At 35.5% G+C, this 21199-nt stretch overlaps 1 protein-coding gene across 1 annotated transcript; it reads left to right on the forward strand.

The window, feature by feature from the left end:
* The first annotated feature begins 1927 nt into the window (after positions 1-1927).
* On the forward strand, positions 1928-13069 carry LOC117025500 (cytochrome c, testis-specific). The gene is made up of 2 exons (XM_033111415.1): positions 1928-2096; positions 12921-13069. Exons 1-2 carry the CDS (start codon positions 1928-1930, stop codon positions 13067-13069), a joined length of 318 nt encoding a protein of 105 aa, XP_032967306.1.
* Positions 13070-21199: the final 8130 nt, after the last annotated feature.

The following is a 21199-nucleotide window of genomic DNA, read 5'->3' on the forward strand; positions in this document are numbered from 1 at the left end:
CTATGCCTGGCACACAGTAAACATGTATAATTGTTTTCTACTCTTATACCATCTAGTTAGCATTAGAATTACTTCATTCTTGGATGAGTGCACATTCTCATACCAGAGGTCACATCTTTGCCTATTTCAGTGGGATATTTCTTCATAATCACTAAGTACTAGTATAGTACCAAATGAATATAGGACAAAAATCAATTCAATTGGTATCCTTCCTAGTCTTCCTTCCCCCTCCCTTACCATAGGCAAGGGCCAGAGGTACTTGCGCAGCAGTGATTAAAGATGGCTGCAGTGAATGTTTTAATTGTGTTAAACACTGGTAGTTTGAACAGTGATAATGGAAATTTTCTCATAAGTGACCTGCATGTAAAATCTATGTGAGTAAAGAGAGCTTTGGTTTTTTGTTTTTTGAAAAAATGTCTAGTTTCCTGAATTACCAGTAACATTTAATTGGTATAAATATCTTTATATATAAATTCGAAATATTGTTTAGTTAGTACTGAGACAACATTTTGTTTTTATATGATACAAATTTTATGGTTACAGTGACTGTATTTTGCTAAAAGTTCATACATTTGTTTTTGTGACTAGTTTTCTTCCTGAATTCTGTACCTGTACAGAGAATTGATAGAACTCACATAGATAAAAATTGAATGCAGTGTTTTGAGTGAAGTTTGGAATTTTAAAGTAAGCTTCTCTCTTGGGTAAAGTGAGTTTTCTTACTTTGCTTTTTATCAGACCTAAAACATTGATTAACAGTTTAGTTATTTTGGATACTGCCCAGAGAAAACTTCTATCTTCCCTTTAAGTGAATTATTAACACTGTTTTGGATTTCCACACAGATTTAAAGAAATTAAGAAGATACTAATTTTGTAGGTCATTGTATATGAAGTACTAGCCTCTATCTGAGAAATAGCTAACTTTAAACAATACTGTATTTTTCAATATTGTCAGAATAACACAAACATTTTCTATTCCCTGTAGTTATAAAGGTAAAAATGTGCTTAGAATTATACTGTCAAAGAACTAGGTATTTTCATAATAATAACTTTTTTGTTCAGGCACTTCATTCATTAGCATATCAAACTACATTTTTTTCAGTAAGTTGACATTTTAATTCTTACATCAATTTAGTTGGAAGAAACATTTATTTAATTATGTAACAGAATTTTTGGCAGTCTTAACCAAAATGTCTTAGTACAAAATTTATTTTGTATGCTTATCACCGTATAAAAATCTTCTCTATTTAGAACCATACATTGTCCATTACAGTAGTATTAAATGGATACTAATGCTGACTGAACTCAATAATGTTATTTAATTGCTTTCAGATAATCTTGATTAAGCCGGATAGATTTGTTTATAGCTGCAGGTATAAATAAATGAGAAATGATGTGTTACATATAACTTACTGTGGCCTCATTTTTTTCTGCATGATTTTTAATTTTACAGTTCTTTTTGCAAGCATATAAGTACACATAATAATTATCATATTTAAACACATTTTTACTTTGTTCTATCCTTATTTTTAAGTAAGGGGATACCAAATTAGACCTATATGCTTTGCATCACTTTTTGCAAATGCACTTTTTGGGAGTGAAAACAAAAAATGGAATATGACTGTCCTAAATAGATTACTATAATTGTTTGAAGTCTGAAGTAAAACCTTATACCAATAGCACTTTCTGAAGTAGCTATAGCTAGAAATGTAAAAATATATATAAACCTGGTAAATGAGATGATTATGTCTTTATAAAATTGGATGCTATAATATGTTTGTGGTTTTGAGCACTCAGACTTTAAAGCAAGCATGCTTTAAACTATATTTTTTATTTAGTATAATTCGTATTCACTTCAAAGTGATGGAATTCCTTTTCTCTAGCTTTGCAAATCTGATGTTTTCTTTAATCTGCTTCATTGCAGAACAAAATGGGAGATGCTGAGGCAGGCAAGAATATCTTTGCTCAAAAATGTTCTCAGTGCCACACAGTGGAAAAAGGTGGAAAACACAAGACTGGTCCAAATCTCTGGGGCATTTTTGGCCGACAGATGGGACAAGCACCAGGATTTTCTTATTCCAATGCAAACAAAAACAAAGGTTAAAAACTAGGCAATTGTGGGAGAGAACTGGAAACTTTGTGAAAAAGAAGAAGGCACATAATTTGATATTATAATAATTTCCTAATTCACAGCATTAAAAATGAAATCCCCATGTTTATATTACTGAAATATTGATTTGTATCATAAGAACTGCATTTGGATAACTGGTCATCTTGATCAGAGGAATTAGCTATCCTCTGTGGCACAGGTTTTTGCATATACAAGGTATTTAATTATATGCAGTACATTTATCTTGAAAAAGGATATGCTAAATTTTAACGGTCAAATTATATTTTAAGCATAATGTTAGTTTTCTGTTTAGTAGTGATTCTTAGCAGGGTGGAGGCAATGTTACATAGTTTGAAAAAGTATATTTGATGATTTCTGTGTTGGTGGAAAGTGGATAGATGGTTGTGAAAATGAGAAAGCATTTTAGAGTTGAAATTTAAAATGGACGGAGAGGACAATATCGTTGCAAAGCAATTTATTATTCTTGGATATACATATATGTACATACATACATACATGTATATCATTAGCATTCACTTAAAAAATAGGGTACAACTCTACAATAGAGTGAAACTCTATTGTAGAGTTGTTCTTCAGAGCCTAGCATTTTTTACAGTCCCAAATTTCAGATCACCACTACACTACTATTTGGAAAAGTTTTTGTTTTATTTTATTTTTTATTTCTATTTTTTTTCAGGTGAAATTCACATAACATACAATTAGCCAGTCAGTAACATTTAGTGTATTCACGGTGTTGTATAGTGACCACCCTTCTGTAGGTTCAAAACTTTTTCATTACTCTAGAAGAACCCCTGGACCTATGAAGTAATCACTCCTAATGTCCTCCTTCCTCTAGCCTTTGGCAACCACTAATCTGCTTTCTATTTCTATAGATTTGCCTTCTCTGGATATTTCATATAAAAGGAACCATGTATATATGACCTTTTGTTTCTGGCTTCTTTTACATAGCATGATGTTTTCAAGGTTCATTGAAGTTGTAGCATGTATCAGTACATCATTACTTTTTATGGCTAATACAATATCCTATGGTATGTACGTATCACATTCTGTTTGTCCGTTCATCTGTTGATGGACATTTGGATTGTTGCCACCTTTTGCCTGTTCTCTGTAGTGCTGCTATGAATATTTGTGAATACGTATTTGTTTGAGTCCATGTTTTCAGTTCTTTTAGTTATTTAACTAAGAGTGGAATTGCTGGGTCATTTGTTAAATCTATGTTTACTTCTTGAGGAAAAATCAAAGTGCTTTTCATAGTGGTTGCACATTTTACATTCCAATCAGCAATGTAGGAGGATTCCTGTTTCATACTCACCAACACTTGCTCTTTTCTTTTTTTTTAAATTGCCACTGTAGTGAGTGTGAAGTGGCGTCTTGTGATTTTACTTTGCATTTCCCTAATCAACCATGATGTTGAACATCTTTTTCTGTGTTTGTTGGCAATTTGTATATTTCCTTTGGAAAAATGTCTATTTCTGTCCTCTGCCTATTTTTCATTTTGGTTCTTTGTTCTTTGTTGTTGTGTTGTAAAAGTTCTTTATGTATTCTGGACTCTTATCAAATATGTAATTTGCAAATATTTTTCTTATTCTGTAGATTATCTTCATTTTCTTGATAGTGCCTTTTAATGCACAGAAGTTTTCAATTTGTATGAAGTCCGTTTATCTTTCTGTTGTTGATGTTGCTGTGCTTTTGGTGTCAAGTCTAAGAATCCATCTCTAAGTCTGATGTCATTAAGATTTATGTTTTCTTCTAATAGTTTTATAGTTTTGGCTCTTTGATTTAGGTCATTGATCCATTTTGAGTTGATTTTTTATATAGAGTGAAATAGGGGTACAATTTCATTACTTTGCATGTGGTTATCCAGTTGTCTGAGCACCACTTGTTGAAGAGACCATTCTTTCCCAGTTGAATGGTCTTGACACTCTTGTTGAAAATCATTTGGCCATATATACTAATACTTTAATTCTATTCCATTGGTTTGTATGTCCTTGTACTACTACCACACTGTTTTGATTACTGTAATTTTGTCAAAAACGGCCCTTGGAATTTTGTAGAGATTGCATTGTATCTATAGATTTCTTTTGAGAGTATTGCTATCTTAACAATATTAGCATTCCAATTTGTGAACATAGGCTGCTTTTCCATTTATTTAAATCTTCCTTAATTTCTTACAGCAATATTTTATAACATTCAGTGTACCAGTCTTTCACCTCCTTGGTTAAATTTGTTCATAACTATTTTACTCTTTTTAGATATTTTTATAAATAGAATTTTCTAAATTTCGTTTTCAGCTTGTTTATTGCATATGTATAGAAACACAACTGATCTTTATATCAGTTGATCTTGTACCCTGTAACTTTGCTGAATTAATTTATTAGCTCCAGTAATTTTTTTGTGGGTTCTTTGGGACTTTCTATATGTACAATTATATCATCTGTGAATAGAGATAGCTTTACTTCTTCCTTTCCAATTTAAATAGCTTTTATTTCTTATTCTTCCCTAATTTCTCTGGCTAGGACTTCCAGTAGAATTCTGAATAGCAGTTGATAAAAGCAAGCATCCTTGTCTTGTTCCTGATATTAGGGGGGGAGATTTCAATTTTTTTTACCTTAAGTATATTAGCTGTGGGTTTTCCATAAATTCATGTTAAGCAAGTTTCCTTTAATTCCTAGTTTACTCATTGTTTTTATCATGAGTTGTTGGATTTTGTCAAATGCTTTTTCTGCATTTATTAAGATAATCATGCGTTTTTTTCCTTGTGCTCTATTAATGTGGTGTATTACATTAATTTTTCTTATGTCGAACCATCCTTGCATTCCTGGGATAAATCCCACTTGGTCATGTAGTAAATCTTTTAATGTGCTATAGAATTTAGTTTGCTAGTATTTTGTTGAGGATTTTTTTGCATGTATAGTTATGCGATATTGGTTTGTAGTTTTATGTGGCAGCTTTGTCTGGCTTCTGTGTTTGGAGAAGTTTTAAATATAGATTATTGGCAGCTATAATCCTCTTCATATATGATTAAAATTTAGTATTTTTAAATTTCTCAATGGGTTTTACAGTGCTTCTGTAGGCTGTAATGCACCTTACTTGATTGAGCTTTGCAGACCATGTTGTAGGAGAAGGGCTTTCATGAGGGGAGTTGGCACTATTTTTTTTTTGCGTGTACATGTAATAGCTTACACTTTGTCAAAAGAGGGATTCTGCATTTTTTAAACTGTTTCTAGTAAGACAGTGTTTTGGGTTGGTTTTAGCCTGTCCATAGTGATGCTATTGGCTAGAAATGCTTGGGGCAGCTCATTTGTGCTTGTACTACTTGTTCTGAGCCCCCACAGACATTTCTCGCAACAAAGCCAAACTGGCCCTTGTGGTTCTTATTATGATTGCAAGACACATCTCAGCAATATCCATTAGGGAACTTTGAAAAGACAAGGCTTATTATTCACAAATCCTGGAGGGAACATGGCATGCCTGGGGCCACAAGGTGAGGTTTGGGAAAGGTTAGGGGCGGAGGGAAGGAGAGAGACAGCACCCATGCAAGCGAGCAAGCACAGGCCTGAGGGTCGGCTTTTTGGGGAGTCAATGGTGGAGTGCCTAGGATTTCACAGGTTCACTTTTTATTGGTGAATTTAAAACATAAGAGCAGGAAACAAATCAGGTGAGGGGAAAAGTAAATGGTTAGCCATATGGTCAGCTAGCTCTACCAGAGCTTTCCCAAAAAAAAAAAAAAAAAAAAAAAAAAGTTTATGGATGGGGTGGCCTGGCTCTTTATCTAGTCCTGTAGCTTGCAATGTATTTATTTTAGATGAATATCTTTCTTTGAAGTGGATGCCTGGCAGTCAGAAGCTTGTCAGGCACTTATCATTACAATCAAAAATGCTAATTATATATACACTACAGATAGGTAAGATATAGTGAAATTTTTGTTATGGGGTGTTTTGGGGAAATGAATCTTGGGGATAGTCATATGGTTTGGTTAAAACAAAATTCACACATGTAGAGATTGTCAGTATTTATGTATTTATTAATTAAAATTAGATACCTTTTATTTTCCTGTAAGTCTGAGAGTCATACAGTTTAGTAGGATGGAACCCTGGCAAACACCTTGGTTTCTAGACTTCTCTTAGATTTCTAGGCAAACCAGGGTGTGGCCAGGTAGGGAATATATGGTAAGTCTAACTACTGTAGAGTACTACTAATAGATCTGAGTATTTGAAGCCTATATTAGTTTCCTGGGGCTGCTGTAACAAGGTGCCATATATCGGGTTCCTTAAAATAGCAGAAATGTATGGTTTTATAGTTTTGGAAGGCAGAAGTGAGAAATCAAGGTGTTGGCAGGGCCATCCATACTCCGTCTGAAGCATATGGGGCAATCTTCTGCTTCCTTGCGGCCTCCTCGCTTCGAGTGCTTTGCCAGTCAAATATTGCTGTTTTGGAATATAGCTGCTTATCTCCAATTCCTGCCTTGGTCCTCACATGGTCCCCGGGTGTCTCCTCAGGTAGCTGTCTCATAAGGAAACCAGGCATATTGGATTGAGGACCCATCAAACTCCAGCGTGACCTGATTTCAGTTTAACTAATCATCTGCAATGACCCTATTTCCAAACAAAGCCACATTCTGAGGCACTAGGAGTTCGGACCTCAACATACCTTTATTTAGGAGACACCCATAATAAAGGACCATATATACAGATAAAATAAATACCTAGGTAATTGATAAAATACTTATATTCAAACAAAATAGAATGAAATTTAATCTTTGTCGTGTCAAGGGTGCTTTGGCATATTTTTAAACATAAACACAATTGTTATTAACACAATACCATTGTACTTAGTATGTACAGAAAATGCTGGTTAGTAGGTCTTCTGTAATAAAGAATTTGGTCTTTTTCCCAGTTTCCTGGTAGGGAATCTTTAAAACCATGGAATTACCTAAGTCATAGTAGTATCTTTGTTATTCAAGGTCGGGCCCTGGGAACCTGGCCTGACATTTCTGTTAGATGCTAATAAGATGATTTCTGTTAGACTCCCCATAGATAGTTTCAGGATGGGGGCTGGCCAAAGACAAAAGACCAACCATAAGACTAGAGAATTGGGGCTTTGGGCTAGGTGATATCTCCAGGGACAGGGGATAGAAGCTGGAAATTGAATTCAGTCACATGGGTATTGAGTCAATCAATCATGCCTATGTAATGAAACCCAGTAAAAACTGTGTTTGAGTTCCTGGGTGGCGAACACATCAGTGTCCTGATAGGGTGATTCAACAAGGGACAGAATCCAGAAGCTCTGTGTTTGGTACTTTCCCTGACCTTGTCCTATGTTTCTCTTCATCTGGCTGGTCCAGATTTGCATCCTTTGTAATAAAATTGTAATTGGAAATACAGTGCTTTCCTGAGTTCTGTGAATTGTTTTAGCAAATTATTGAATTTGAGGGGATCCTGGGAATCCTCAAATTTATAGCCAATTGATCAGATGTTTGGATGACCTGGGGACCCCAAACTTGGAGCTGGTATCTGAAGTGAGGGCCGTATTATTGGGGACTATAGAGTCTGTGCTATGGAGTCAGAAATGAATTGCATTTATTGCAGTAGGATATCCAGTTGATAGAATGTTGAATAAATCAGTTTTAAACTTACGTTTGTTGTTTGCATTTTTATAGCTCTTTAATTCTTAAGTAATATTTCTCTATAGTGCCATTTTGTTATTTCATTATCCTATTACAAGAGCAGTCAACACTTTTGAAATCCTAATTTGTTAGCTAGTTATAACCTAATATTTGTTACTCTAGTAGCCAATATGTTGAGGATTTTATTGCTTATTAGCATTGATTTGAAATCATATTAAAACTTACTACAAATATATCTTCTATTATACATTGTTGTCAAGGATTAAAAACCGTGTAGAAATAGTAACAAGTGTTGGAGAGGCTGTGGAGAAAAAGGAACCCTCATACACTGTTGGTGGGAATGCAGATTGGTGCAGCTGTTATGGAAGGCAGTGTGGAGGTTCCTCAAAAAACTATGAATAGAATTACCATATAACCCAGCAACCCCTCTCCTGGGTATCTACCCAAAAAATCTGAAAACATTTATACATAAAGACACATGTGCTCCAGTGTTCATTGCAGCTTTGTTTACTGTGGCCAAGACATGGAAACAACCAAAATGTCTTTCGATAGATGAATGGATAAAGAAGTTGTGGTATATATATACAATGGAATACATTCGGCAGTAAGAAAAGATGATATAGGAACATTTGTGACACCATGGATGGATCTTGAGAGTATAATGCTAAGCAAAATAAGTCAGACAGAAAAGCAGAGAACCATATGATTTCACTGATATGTGGTATATAAACCAAAAACAACAAAAGAACACGACAAACAAATGAGAAACAAAAACTCATAGACACAGACAATAGTTTAGTGGTTACCAGAGGGTAAGGGGGGTGGGGGGTGGGAGATGAGGGTAAAGGGGATCAAATATATGGTGATGGAAGGAGAACTGACTCTGGGTGGTGAACACACAATGGGATTTATAGATGATGTAATACAGAATTGTACACCTGAAATCTATGTAATTTTACTAACAATAGTCACCCCAATAAATTGAAAAAAAAAAAAAAAGCTGTGTAGAATGCTAGGCTTTAACTTTATTTAAGAATTAGAAATAAAATTTCTCCAAGTCAGATCATTTAAGTATTTGGGACTATAATATTATTTGTTAGTTCTCATAAAATAAGAATAATACATAGTAGAATTGAATTGGACCCCTGTCTTACACCACTGATAAAAATTAACTTGAAGTGGATCAGAGACTTAAATATAAGGCCAGAAACTGTAAAACTCTTAGAGGAAAAAATAGGGAAAATCTTGACATTGGTCTTGGCAATGATTTCTGGTTATGACAGCAAAAGTATAAGCAACAAGAGCAAAAATAAATAAGTGAGACTACATCAAACTAAAACTTCTGTACAGCAAAAGAAATAGTCATCAAAATAAAAAGGAATGGGAGAAAATATTTGCAAATCGTATATCTGATAAGAAGTTAATATTCAAATTATATAAACAATTCCTACAACTGAAGAGTGAAAAACAACCCAATTAAAAATTAGGCAGAGGAATTGAATAGACATTTTTCCAAAGAAGTCATACAACAGCCAGTAGGTACATGAAAAGGTGTTCACATCACTAATCATAAGGAAATGCAAATCAAAACTACAATATCACCTCACACCTGTTAGAATTACTATCATAAAAAAGGTAAGAAATAACAAGTGTTAGTGAGGATGTGGAGAAAAGGGAGTCCTTGTGCACTGTTGGTGGGAGTGTAAATTGGTACAGCCACTATAGAAAACATGGAAGTTCCTCAAAAAATTAAAAATAGAACTACCATATGATCCAGTAATCCCTTTTCTGGATATATACTTACAGAAAATGAAAACAGGATCTCAAAGAGATACCCACATCCCTGCGTTCATTGCAGCATTATTCAACAATAGCCAAGATACGGAAATGATCTGTCTGTCAATGGATGAATGGATAAAGAACATGTGGTATATATATTACACACACACATATATATATATGTGTATATTATTATGTATATATATTACACATATATATATACATGTGTATATATATATGTGTATATTATTATGTATATATATTACACACATATATATATACATATATATACACACATATATATATATGTGTAATATATATACATAATAATATATTATTTAACCATGAGAAAGAAGGAAATCCTGCCATTTGCAACAACTTGGATGAAACTTGAGGGCAATATTGTTGAGTGAAATAAGTTAGACAGAGAAAGACAAATACTGTATAATGTCACTTATATGTGGAATATATAAAAGCTGAACTCAGAAAAACGTAGTAGAGCTACCAGGGCCTGGGAGGTTCGGTAATGGGGAGAGATTTTTCAAAGGGGACAAACTTTCAACAGTAAATCTTTCAACAAGATTAACAAGTTCTGGGGATCTAATGTACAATACGCTGATTGTTAGCTAATAATACTGTATTATATACTTAAAAGTTGCTAAGAGAGTACATCTTAAATGTTTTCAACACACAAAAAAAGAAATGGTAATTATATTATTAGGTGAAGGTTTTAGCTAATGCTACTGGTGGTAATTAATTTTTTTTCAGTATATAAATGTAACAAATCAACACATTATACAGCTTAAACTTACACCACAATGTTATATGTCACTTATATTTCAATAAAGCTAAGAAAAAAGAATAACTACCTTACAGCGTTAATTGAGCTAGTGTTTTAAAATAAAGTTATTTAGAATAAAATAAGGATTTAAAAAATATTTCAGCACAACTTGACCAAAAGCAGACTTGAATAATTAAGAACCATGAAGGAAATAGTTCACTTTTAATAAAATTGCGGGAACCTGTTCACCATATTTTATTCTCTACGTATAATCTTTCTCTTGGAAATAATTACACTATTTTAGTTTTTAAAATAATAAGGAAATTCTCATTTTAAAGAAGATTCTTTATATGACTTGCTTAGAGTATAGTTTTACAAAATTCATGATTATAACAATAATCTTATATTGTGTGATTTTTAAAAAAAATTGTGGCAAAATATATAACACAAAATTTATTCTTTTAACATTTTTAACTGTACAGCTCTGTAATGGTAATCACATTCACGTTGCTCTGCAATCATTACCAACATCCATTGCTACAAGTTTTTTATCTTCCCAAACAGAATCTTTACCCATTACACGTGCGCTGGCAACCACCATTCTACTTTGTTTCTAATTAATTTGACTATTCTAGGTACCTCATTTAAATGTAATCATATAGTATTTATCTTTTCTGTGACTGGCTTATTTCACTCACTGGCTTATTTCACTCACTTAGCATAATGTCTTCAGTGTTCATTCATGTTGTACCGTGTATCATAATTTCCATCCATTTTACAGCTGAATAATATTCCATTGTATGTATATGACACCTTTTGTTTATACATTCAATGTCATTGGACACTCAGGTTGCTTCAACTGTTTTGCTATTGTGAATACTGCTATGAACATGGGTGTACACATACCTATTCATGTCCCTTCTTTCAGTTCCTTTGGGAACTGAAGTGGAATTGCTGAATCACATGATTTCTGTGTTTAATTTTTTGAGAAATAGCTGTACCATATTCCACAGTGGCTGCACTATTTTATGTTCCCACCAGCAATATACAAGAGTTCGAATTTCTCCACATCCTTGACAATACCTGTTATTTTCTGTTTTTGTTTTTAATAATAGCCATCCTAATGGGTGTGACATGGCATCTCATTGTGGTTTTGATTTGCATTTCCCTAATGATTAGTGAGGTTGAATATCTACATTGCGTTTTTAAAAATATCATTAAGTGCATAAAGTTTTTCTTTTGAGAATAATACCTTTACATGTATTATTAAATACCTATACGGCATTTGCATTTTGGGGGTCATGATAATTGAAGCAGGTTTTAGTAACAAATTGGTTGAATTAATTCATGAGTTGCCCATATCATTTCTATGCTAAGAAGTGACAATACTAAGATTCAGAGTCACGTCTTTTGGGGCCTTTAGAGAAATCATATCATGAGGCTAACATATTAGCTAAACTAACTTATTATTAGAAATTAATCTTTATCCTTTGCCTATTGTCAGGTCAGATCTGTTAAGAGAGGCAGTAAGACACACTGAGTCATAAATATGTTAATAATTTTTAAAATATTTTGAAATCCATGTACATTATATGAAAATTCAAATAATTTCAAAGGATGCTTGCAGAATCCTTCCTTTAAAGATGTTTTATTGATGTCTATGTTTTATTCTTTGATGCTGGGTCTCTTGGCCTTCCATGGTGTCTAAAATTTAGGGAAACTTTCACAGCTAGTTGATATATACTCTACTCTTTGGGCTAGAGGATTATGATTTTGCCCCTCAAAATTTTTCACCTACTTTGAAAAACTTTTCTCTTTCAAGATCATCAGTGACTGGTGTCCTCTCACTCTAGTTCAAGTTTTCTGACCTTGGTAGTCTTCTAATTATATCAAGTTGGGGGGTTATACATTCTTCTTCAAAATTTTTATCAAAGGTGGAGTTAGCATTTCTGTTTCTCTTTGTCCATGTTCTGTTCAACTGGTTTTAGAAAGGAAAAATAGTAGAGGCAACGTTTTCTTCTCATCATAAAACTGGATTCCTGAAATTATAGGTTTTTGTAGAGTTCTGGACAGAGACAGCTTGGTATGATTGGCAGAAAAAACATGGAAATATGAGTTTGTAGTCACAGATTCTCGATTCTGCCTAAGACGACACCCTTGTCATCTTAGGGCAAGTTATTCTCTTCCTTTTGGGTCATCATTTACTTATCTGCAAAATGATGGTTTGGATTAATTGATCTCTAAGATCTTTTCTAGAAGAAACTTTCTGTGCTTCTAGGAGGATGGGGTACTGCTTCGGCACAACATGTCTGGGTTGGTAGTTCATTTGGTGTACCATGGATCATCCTAAAAAGTATGTGAGTGTTGGATTTCTACAGGGAAACCAAAGAGTAGAGCACCAAAAAGACTAATTTTGGAATTTTCTTGTAGGTCAGTATAAATTATATATATCATGTCAGAGTAAGTATTGTAAGTATTCCCAGTTATAATAAATAGCCTTCTTATTGAATCCAAGAATACTCTTTTTCATGTAGTTGGGTTACATCAGAAACTAAGACTTGCAAATGTAACTACAGAAACTTAAAAACTTATTTTCACCTTGATAGGTATTATCTGGGGAGAGGAAACTCTGATGGAATATTTGGAGAACCCAAAGAAATATATCCCTGGAACTAAAATGATATTTGCTGGTCTTAAAAAGAAGATTGAGAGAGAAGATCTTATTCAGTATTTGAAATGGGCGACATCTTCATGAAATGCTCTTGAAACTTAAAAAAAAAATCAGTTATACGCTAAATTTTTCCAATTTCAAATATTGTATGTTTAAAGAAATCATATTTGATCTTTCTTGACCAGCCTGCAATAAGTTTAACATTTTAAAATAAAAGGTAGTTTTGATTGTGTGTAATCTACTGATCAAATACCCTTCAGAGTCAGCACTTATTTTTGTCCACTCATTAAGGTTGTGGGAAGGTCAGGATAGAAGAGGAGAGGGAAAGAAACTGAAATCTATTGTGCTTCTGTGGCCTCTACAGCTGGAAAATATTTTATAAGCCTAGCAACTGCTATTGATGATGGAGAGAACTTCCACATACTTATTTCTCTGTAATTTAAATGTAAATATAGCAGACATTAGCTTTAGTTTTTATTAAGCTATGCTTGGTTATGTGTTTGCCTTTTATTATAAATAATACTTCAGGAGAAAAAAGTAGCGAAAATGAAGTCAAATATTTGATCTTACTTTAGGAGTATTATTGGGGGGTAAAAAGCCAATTGTTGACCATGTATAAAATAAAACCTAGTGAGAAACAGGAAGTATGTTCCATATTAGTAAACATTTATCATTTATTATCACGTAATAATCTTTTTGCATTAATCTTTTTATGATACCCTCTAATCCTGAGTCATGTAAAGCTGGACTTCAGGGAGGGATAGCAGAGACCCTGAAAGAAAAGGAGAAAAATAATGTCCCTCATCATTAATATGGAAAGACCTCCCACTTCACAGTAAGTGGGAGAGAAGCATGGTGGAACAGGTTCACAACAGGGCCTGTGTAAGGTTTGAAGCAGCCCCCGAAGTGGCTGTGCAATCTACAAGTACTCAGTCACCCAAATGGTATGACTGATGCAAGAAGGAGAAGCTGTTTCCTTACCGAAGAGGTGGGTAGTAGACTGGTCAGGGGTCAGTATGGGTGAGGATGGACATCCATTATTTCATTTGCACTTTACTACTAACACCCATATAAGGAGGATTTTTACCTTCTATATTAGAGAGAGACTATATAGAGAGATCTCGTACCAAAACCAAAACTTGGATCTTCTACTCTAATTCCTGGTGACTTTTCACCATATCATGTTATGGATAATATGTTGCTAGTTATTAGGAGATGCCACCACTGAAAAGAAATTTCTGAAGTGAGGGAATGTAGTTCAAAAAGATGATTTCCAGAAGGTTCTATTAAATCAACCAAGTGCTGGGCTCAATTTTAATGCGCCTGGCATGGGAGAGAATGTACCACTCCTGGAGCCCAGTGCCAGTATGGTATAAGGAGTGGGTGCCCAGGGAGCCAAGGGACTTCAGGCAAAGCTGGGCTTATTACTCTCTCCCTGGAGGAATTCTTTAATGGGGCAGAGACATCTGTAGGGTATATTAGGGATATTGTCAGTCTCAGAGCTGAATTGGGTTTGCAAGGACATAGAATAAGGTGAGATGCCTCATATGCTAATTTACATGAAACAGAAAACTGTGAGAAGGAACTTGAACTTAAGTCATAGCTACAGGTCAGATTTATATAACCCTGACAAATGGACTTGGTGGCTTTGAGAGAAAGCTACATTGCAGGGAGGAGCAAGAAGGCCTTGTATTTGGAGTTCGGATACTTTTGATTTAGGAGAAGTAGAAAGAAGATAGATAGTACAAGGAGAGCTGAGATGATAAAAGGCATTTGGGTGGAAATGGAGATGTATTAAGTAGATTCCTTTCATTATAAAAATTGTTCGGTTAGTGATAAGATATTGAATGTTGATTTGCATTTATGTTTATCCTAGAAAGAGCAAGTAAATATTTTTTTTGGTTGGTAATGATGTTTCTGTTATTAGAAAAACATTGGAGGAAGAATTGCAAATAAATGCAATAATTACAATTCTATATTATGATAGGCTTTATTACTGAATGAATATATGCCATCTCTGAGAGACTTAAATCCATTTAGGATCAATTTACACGAAGGGACTTCTGAACACTGCTAATTTTATCGTGTGCCAGTTTAGCTAAGCTGGAACTGTTTCTGTCAGAATTCATTTCTCTGTATGGTTCCTGGTTAGGGCTGGTCACCTGAGAATTCTGCTTGAGATTTGGAAAGCAGTGGCATTAGGCAAAAGCTTTTACATTTGTAGGGTCCATGAAAGGCCCCAGCTGCAACTCCTACTTGTCACTAATCTGTTGACAGTAGCCTTCGTGAGGTGGGGCAGCAGATGGGCAGTCAGCTTCTTCAACTCTTACCAGATTTCTCTCAGCTTCTCTGAGTCCTGTGTCGTGTCCTGCACGACAAAAGTTATGGGAAGCAAGAAGGGCAGCGCAGGGTTAAGAAATATAGTATTCAAGAATAGAGTGCAAGCGGGGCCAAGGGACTCCAGCCTCAAATGACTGAGCCTCGAATCGGGCCAATGCATAGCTTTTATTGATTAACAAATGAGGAAGTAAAGCTTGTTAATCTCAAGAGCTGTGAATCTCACACATTATGTTAGCAAACGGATACAAACCAATCACCCTTGCCTGCAGACAGTCGGAACCGTAGGTCTCAGGATGTATGTACCTCCCTAAGGGACTAAACCTTTATGCATATGAATAGACAGAGAGCTGATGCTATCACATCATTGAATCTCTTCCCAAGCAGGATGTGGGAAGGAATGTAGCCACAGAGGCAGAAGCTCTCCTTAGCCGGGGGACGATAGGGGTCTGTGCCCACCTCTATCAACCCCGTGAGTTCTCCAGATGGTCCCCATGTGTCTGTGCCTGGCTTAGGTTGCTCGTTCCTTGAGGAATCTTACCCGTCATTGACTAGCCAGCCATCCTTTCGGGCCAAACAGGGAGACATAAGGTGCAAGCACAAAGGTGAAGCAAAGTCCATGAAAGGATCCGTCTCACAGACTCTCCTTTCTTTAGAGACAGGTACGAGGAGACAGACGGGTAGGCTGCTGCATGGCAACAGGCCCAGGAGTAAGTGCAGTGCTGAGGGGGAAGGGCCTGGCTTCCCTCAGGTCATTCACATAACCAAGGTTTACAATGGTGAGAAGAGGAGAACTTGGGTCCCAGGTTATCCTTACAGGTGTGTCCTTGCTCTTCCTGCTTTGCTCCCTGCTGTGCTTCCTGACTTCCAGCCCTGCTGAACTACAGCAACTGTAAGCTCCCCTCCAGATGCAGTGCAAACAACCTTTCAGTCTTCACCAGCTCCCCTCAGTGGTCTTAGTGACTTTGCTCCGGTTCTTTATTTCCTCAGCTTCTCCCCAGGTTGTGTAGGGTCTAATCCTTCTACAACTCCCTCATTCACATCACTCATTGTAGTCCTCTTCCCTGGTCAAACCCTAACGGATACAGGCATCCTACTGAGTTTCCCCGAAAATAAGACCTAGCCGGATCATCAGCTCTAATGCATCTTTTGGAGCAAACATTAATATAAGATCCAGTGTTATATTATATTGTATTGTATTGTATTGTATTGTATTGTATTACATTATTATACCTGGTCTTCTGGTAAAACAAGACTGGGCCTTATATTAATTTTTGCTCCAAAAGACGCATTAGAGCTGATTGTCCAGGTAGGTCTTATTTTTGGGGAAACACGGTATCTATGCAACATACCTGCTTGCAAATGCATAACTGGAACCTCGAAGGGGATTGCATGCTCGGCCTAAATTTGTTACACCTTGACAGAGCAAAAGAAAGAATAATGAACTTCACAACGATCTAAAGTTAATTTATTTAAGACTGCCAATGTCTCCTAAACTTTAATTAAAGATTCATTAGGAAGAAGATTCATGTTAACCAGAGAACAGTTTCCTATAAATGTAAAATCTGAAAGGAAAAGTAAATATCCTTGTTTATGGGACTATTAACAGGAACCAGGAGACTTCAGTGGCTAGGAAGTGTTACACATCAACAAAATGTTATATGTCAACAAAAATATATTTGAAAAGTATTGCAGACCGATGATTATATAAGCTGTACAGTTAGTGCTTTTAGCACAGGCAATTCTTATACCTTGATATGGATCTAGAAGAATGAAGTATTTCATTTAATTAAAGTGAAAATGTGAGATCAGTCAACTTGGCAATTATGTGTGTTTCAGAAGAAATAGAACTCTTCTGAAAACAGTGTAACATTGTTAGTTCCTGTGTTCTTAAAATTTTTCATTCACACTAGCAAGTAAAGTCCTTCCCAGATATAAATCTCTAGTCGGTGATTCTTGTGTGTGTGTGTGTGTGTTGGAGGGGGGAACCATACCACTTATTTTTCAAGAAGAATATTTTTTTTTAATTGAACCCTGTGTCCGACAAGAAGTTGTACATAATGCAGCATGATTTTAGAGTATTTTATTTGTTTATTCTCCCTTATTATCACAATCTTTTAAAATATTAACATGGGTAGGAATTTAGAATCAAATTTTCTTCTCTGTATTTTTCAGTCACTGATCATTATCATCAACTTGGGAGTTTGAAGCCACAATTTCATGTAGTTCTTTGGCTTGAATTCCTCCGTCCCCACAAAGTGGGGCCCCCCTTAAGCACAGAAGAGTATGGGACAGGTGGGAGTGGAGCACTCCTGTACACATGGGGTGTTGCAGGAGGGCACAAGAGCTGATGGAGGGAGAGGGACGGGTGCAGGAAGGGGCAAAGTGTGGGGGGTTGGGCCAGATCTCTCATTTTCAAAGATATTTTATTTGCAGAACATTGTTTAAATGCAATTCTCCTACAAAGAAGACTCAGTATTTAAAACAGAACCACTCTGATTGAGGAAGGGGGGAACACCCTCCCTATTTCCCCACATCCTCCCTCTCTTCCTCCTACGTATGAGTAAAACTACTTTTTTTTTTATTTAAATTTATTGGGGTGACAATTGTTATTAAAAACTACCTTTGAGTGAAGGATACAGAGGCTTAAAAATGTTTGAAAACTGATGATTCCCATACTCTCATTTTATGGTTGAGAAAACTGAAGTCCAGATACTTTTCCAAAATCAAAAACCTCCGTATGTTAGCCCTCAAATCTAGGACTAGAGTCTGGGTCCTAATTTCCAAATATCTGGTTTTCCTGCTTTTTATGCGGGGTCCTGGCTAGATCCATACATTTTGAATTCATGTTGCCCACCTACCTACTTCCTCACATTCAACTTACACTTATAAAAATTACAACAATCACAGAATCAAAATCTTTTAAATGCAATCTTTCTTAAGCCTGTCAAGAGGTCTATTTTTGGTTCATTTTCCTTTTTTGGTATGTTATTTGGAATATTATGTGAAAACCATGGCTAAATAAATGCTATTTGATAATAATGAAAATAGGGTGATAATTTTAAACTGTCATATGCCTGTCTCTACCAAGATAAGAACGTGGTCTGCTGCAGTGATTAATTAATCATTAATTAGTTTATTTAATAAATATTTGTTGTGCATTGTGGTAGCTGGTTTCCAAAGATGGTCCTCAATAAACCATGCTTCCAGGTGTTCACACCACATTGAATCTGGGCGGAATTTGATTCACTTTAACCAACAGAGGGTGGTAGAAGCGATGTTATCCTTGTTGTAGTCCTAAGCCTTAAGAAGGCCTGGCAGCTTACACTTCTGCATCTTTGTAAGACCAAAGCCACCATGTAAGGAGTTTAGCAATCCTGCTAGAGAGACCTCATAGAAAAACCTTATGGAGAGTGAGAGGGCCTGAGATTGTAGAGAAAGAAGTAAAAGGGGGAAGGAGAAGAAGAGGGAGATTGATTGATTTAGCTGGGAGAGGGAGAAAGAGAGATCAATTGATGTAGTTGTTCCAGAGTCCCATTGAGTACAGACTTCTAATCATCTTTGTCCAGGGACCAGACAGAGTGGGCCAGTCAAGCCCCCAAATGACTGCAGGCCAAACATTGTTTTTATGTGTTTAACAGTCACAGTCCTTTTTACACCTAGGATGGTGATGCTTTTGACAGTACAACTGTGTCCAAAATTTTTTTTAATTTTTATTATTTTTGTCAGTGGTACTTCGCAGTGCTTACCAGACTTCATGGAGTCACATTCTTTTTCTTGATCCATTTATCTCCCTCAAGATTGAGTCTTATTTGGCCTTTGTTGCACAGAGTACTTTTACATTTCATCTGAAGTTAAGATGAGAAAGAGTTGTAGCTTTTAGGGTGGCAACTCCTAGGATTTCTGGATTCTCTATTTTTCCTTGCATCCTGCTTATTCATAGGCCAGTTCTTTTCCTGAGCTCTCCTCTTTTGTAGAATCTTATTAAATACAGCCAGTAATGATCAAGGTACAGTAGCAACATTTTGTTTTGCATTCTCTTCACCCAAAGCCATAAATTCATGAAGTTTATTACCTGTTGTTCAAGTTATCACAGGTGACAATTTCACCAAATATTTGATCTCTCTATAACATGGGTAACCATTCTTCTAGCTCTGAGTAACAGTTTCCATGCCACCTGCTATCTGGTGCTGAAGGCTACAAAGCAGCACCCCTCTTCTAGGTACCAATTTCTTTATTAGTCAACTTTGCTATATTTACAAAATCTTGGAGGCTTGCAACAACAAAACATTTACTTCTCATTTGTATGGCATGTAGCCTGTGGTCACCTGTGGCTCTGTTCCAAGTGTCTTCTCATTCTGGGACCCCAGTTAAAGGAGAGGTACCTATATACGACATGTCTATTCTTGTGGCAGGAGCCCTGGAAGAAGCTCCTGATGCTTCATAAAGCTTCTGCTCAGAAGTGTCATACATTCTGTGTGCTCACAGTCCAAAGATCAAAACATGGTAAGTGGCCAGACCCAATGTCAATGAGGTGAGGAAATACTCCCTCTGTAGGAGGAATGGCAAGTCACATATCATCAATAGTATGTCACCCTTTTAGAAGAGGGTAGTGAATAATGGCAAACAAAATACCATCTACCATAAACATGAATGTGCATTTCCTTTGTTCATATTTTCACTTCGGACAGTTACTCTGTTGAACACAGCCACTTTTCTCTTCAGTGTACCTGACCAGTCACACTGAAGGTGTTAATTTTCCTTTGTTCTTTTTTGAAAAAATCATTCTAAAATTTTATTTTTTACTGATGTATAATTGACATATAACATTAGTCAGGTGTACAACATAACGATTACGTATTTGTATTGATTGAGAAATAATCACCACAATATGTCTAACAAGCATACATAGTTACAAAAGTTTTTTTCTTGTGATGATAACTTTTAAGACCTACTCTCTTAGCAACTTTTAAATAAGCAACACAGTATTATTACTTATAGAATCCATGCTGTACATGAAATCGTATTTATTTTGTAACTGGAAGTTTGTACCTTCAACCATTTTGCCCACCCCTAACCCTTGCCTCTGGCAACCACCAAATCTGTTTTCTGTATCTATGAGCTTGGTGTTTTCTTTTTTAAAAAAATTCTTCGTATAAGTGAGATCATACAGTATTTGCCTTTCTCTGTCTGACTTATTTCACTTAACATAATACTCTCAATTTTCAACCATGTCACAAATGGCAAGATTTCATTCTTTTTGTATGGCTGAATAACATTGTGTGTGTGTGTGTGTGTGTGTGTGTGTGTGTGTGTGTGTGTGTGTGTGTATCTCACTTTTTTAATTCATTCATCCATCGATGGGCATTTAGGTTATTTCTATATCTTGGCTATTGTGAATAAGGCTACAATAAACATGGGAGTACAGATATCTCTTTGAGTTAGTGTTTTCATTTTCTTTGGATAAATACCCAGAAGTAGAATTTCTGGATTATATGATAGTTCTATTTTTAATTTTTCAGGAAATTCCATTCTGTTTTCCATAGTGGCCACACCAATTTATAATCCTACCAACAGTTCACAAAGTTCCCTTTTCTCCACATCCTCACCAACAGTTGTTATTTTTTGTCTTTGTGATAATGGCCATTCTAACAGGTATGAGGTGATATCTCCTTGTGGTTTTCACTTGCATTTCCCTGATTATTAGTGATATTGAGCATCTTTTCATGTACCTGTTGGCCATCTCTATGTCTGCCTTGGAAAAATGTCTATTCAGATCTTCTGCCTACTTTTAAATCAGATTTTCTTTTTCTATTGAGATGTATGAGTTTTTTTTATGTAATTTGGATATTAATCCCTTATCAGATGTATGATTTG

This window comes from Rhinolophus ferrumequinum, chromosome 8, assembly GCF_004115265.2.
Source record: "Rhinolophus ferrumequinum isolate MPI-CBG mRhiFer1 chromosome 8, mRhiFer1_v1.p, whole genome shotgun sequence".
Taxonomy (NCBI): domain Eukaryota; kingdom Metazoa; phylum Chordata; class Mammalia; order Chiroptera; family Rhinolophidae; genus Rhinolophus; species Rhinolophus ferrumequinum.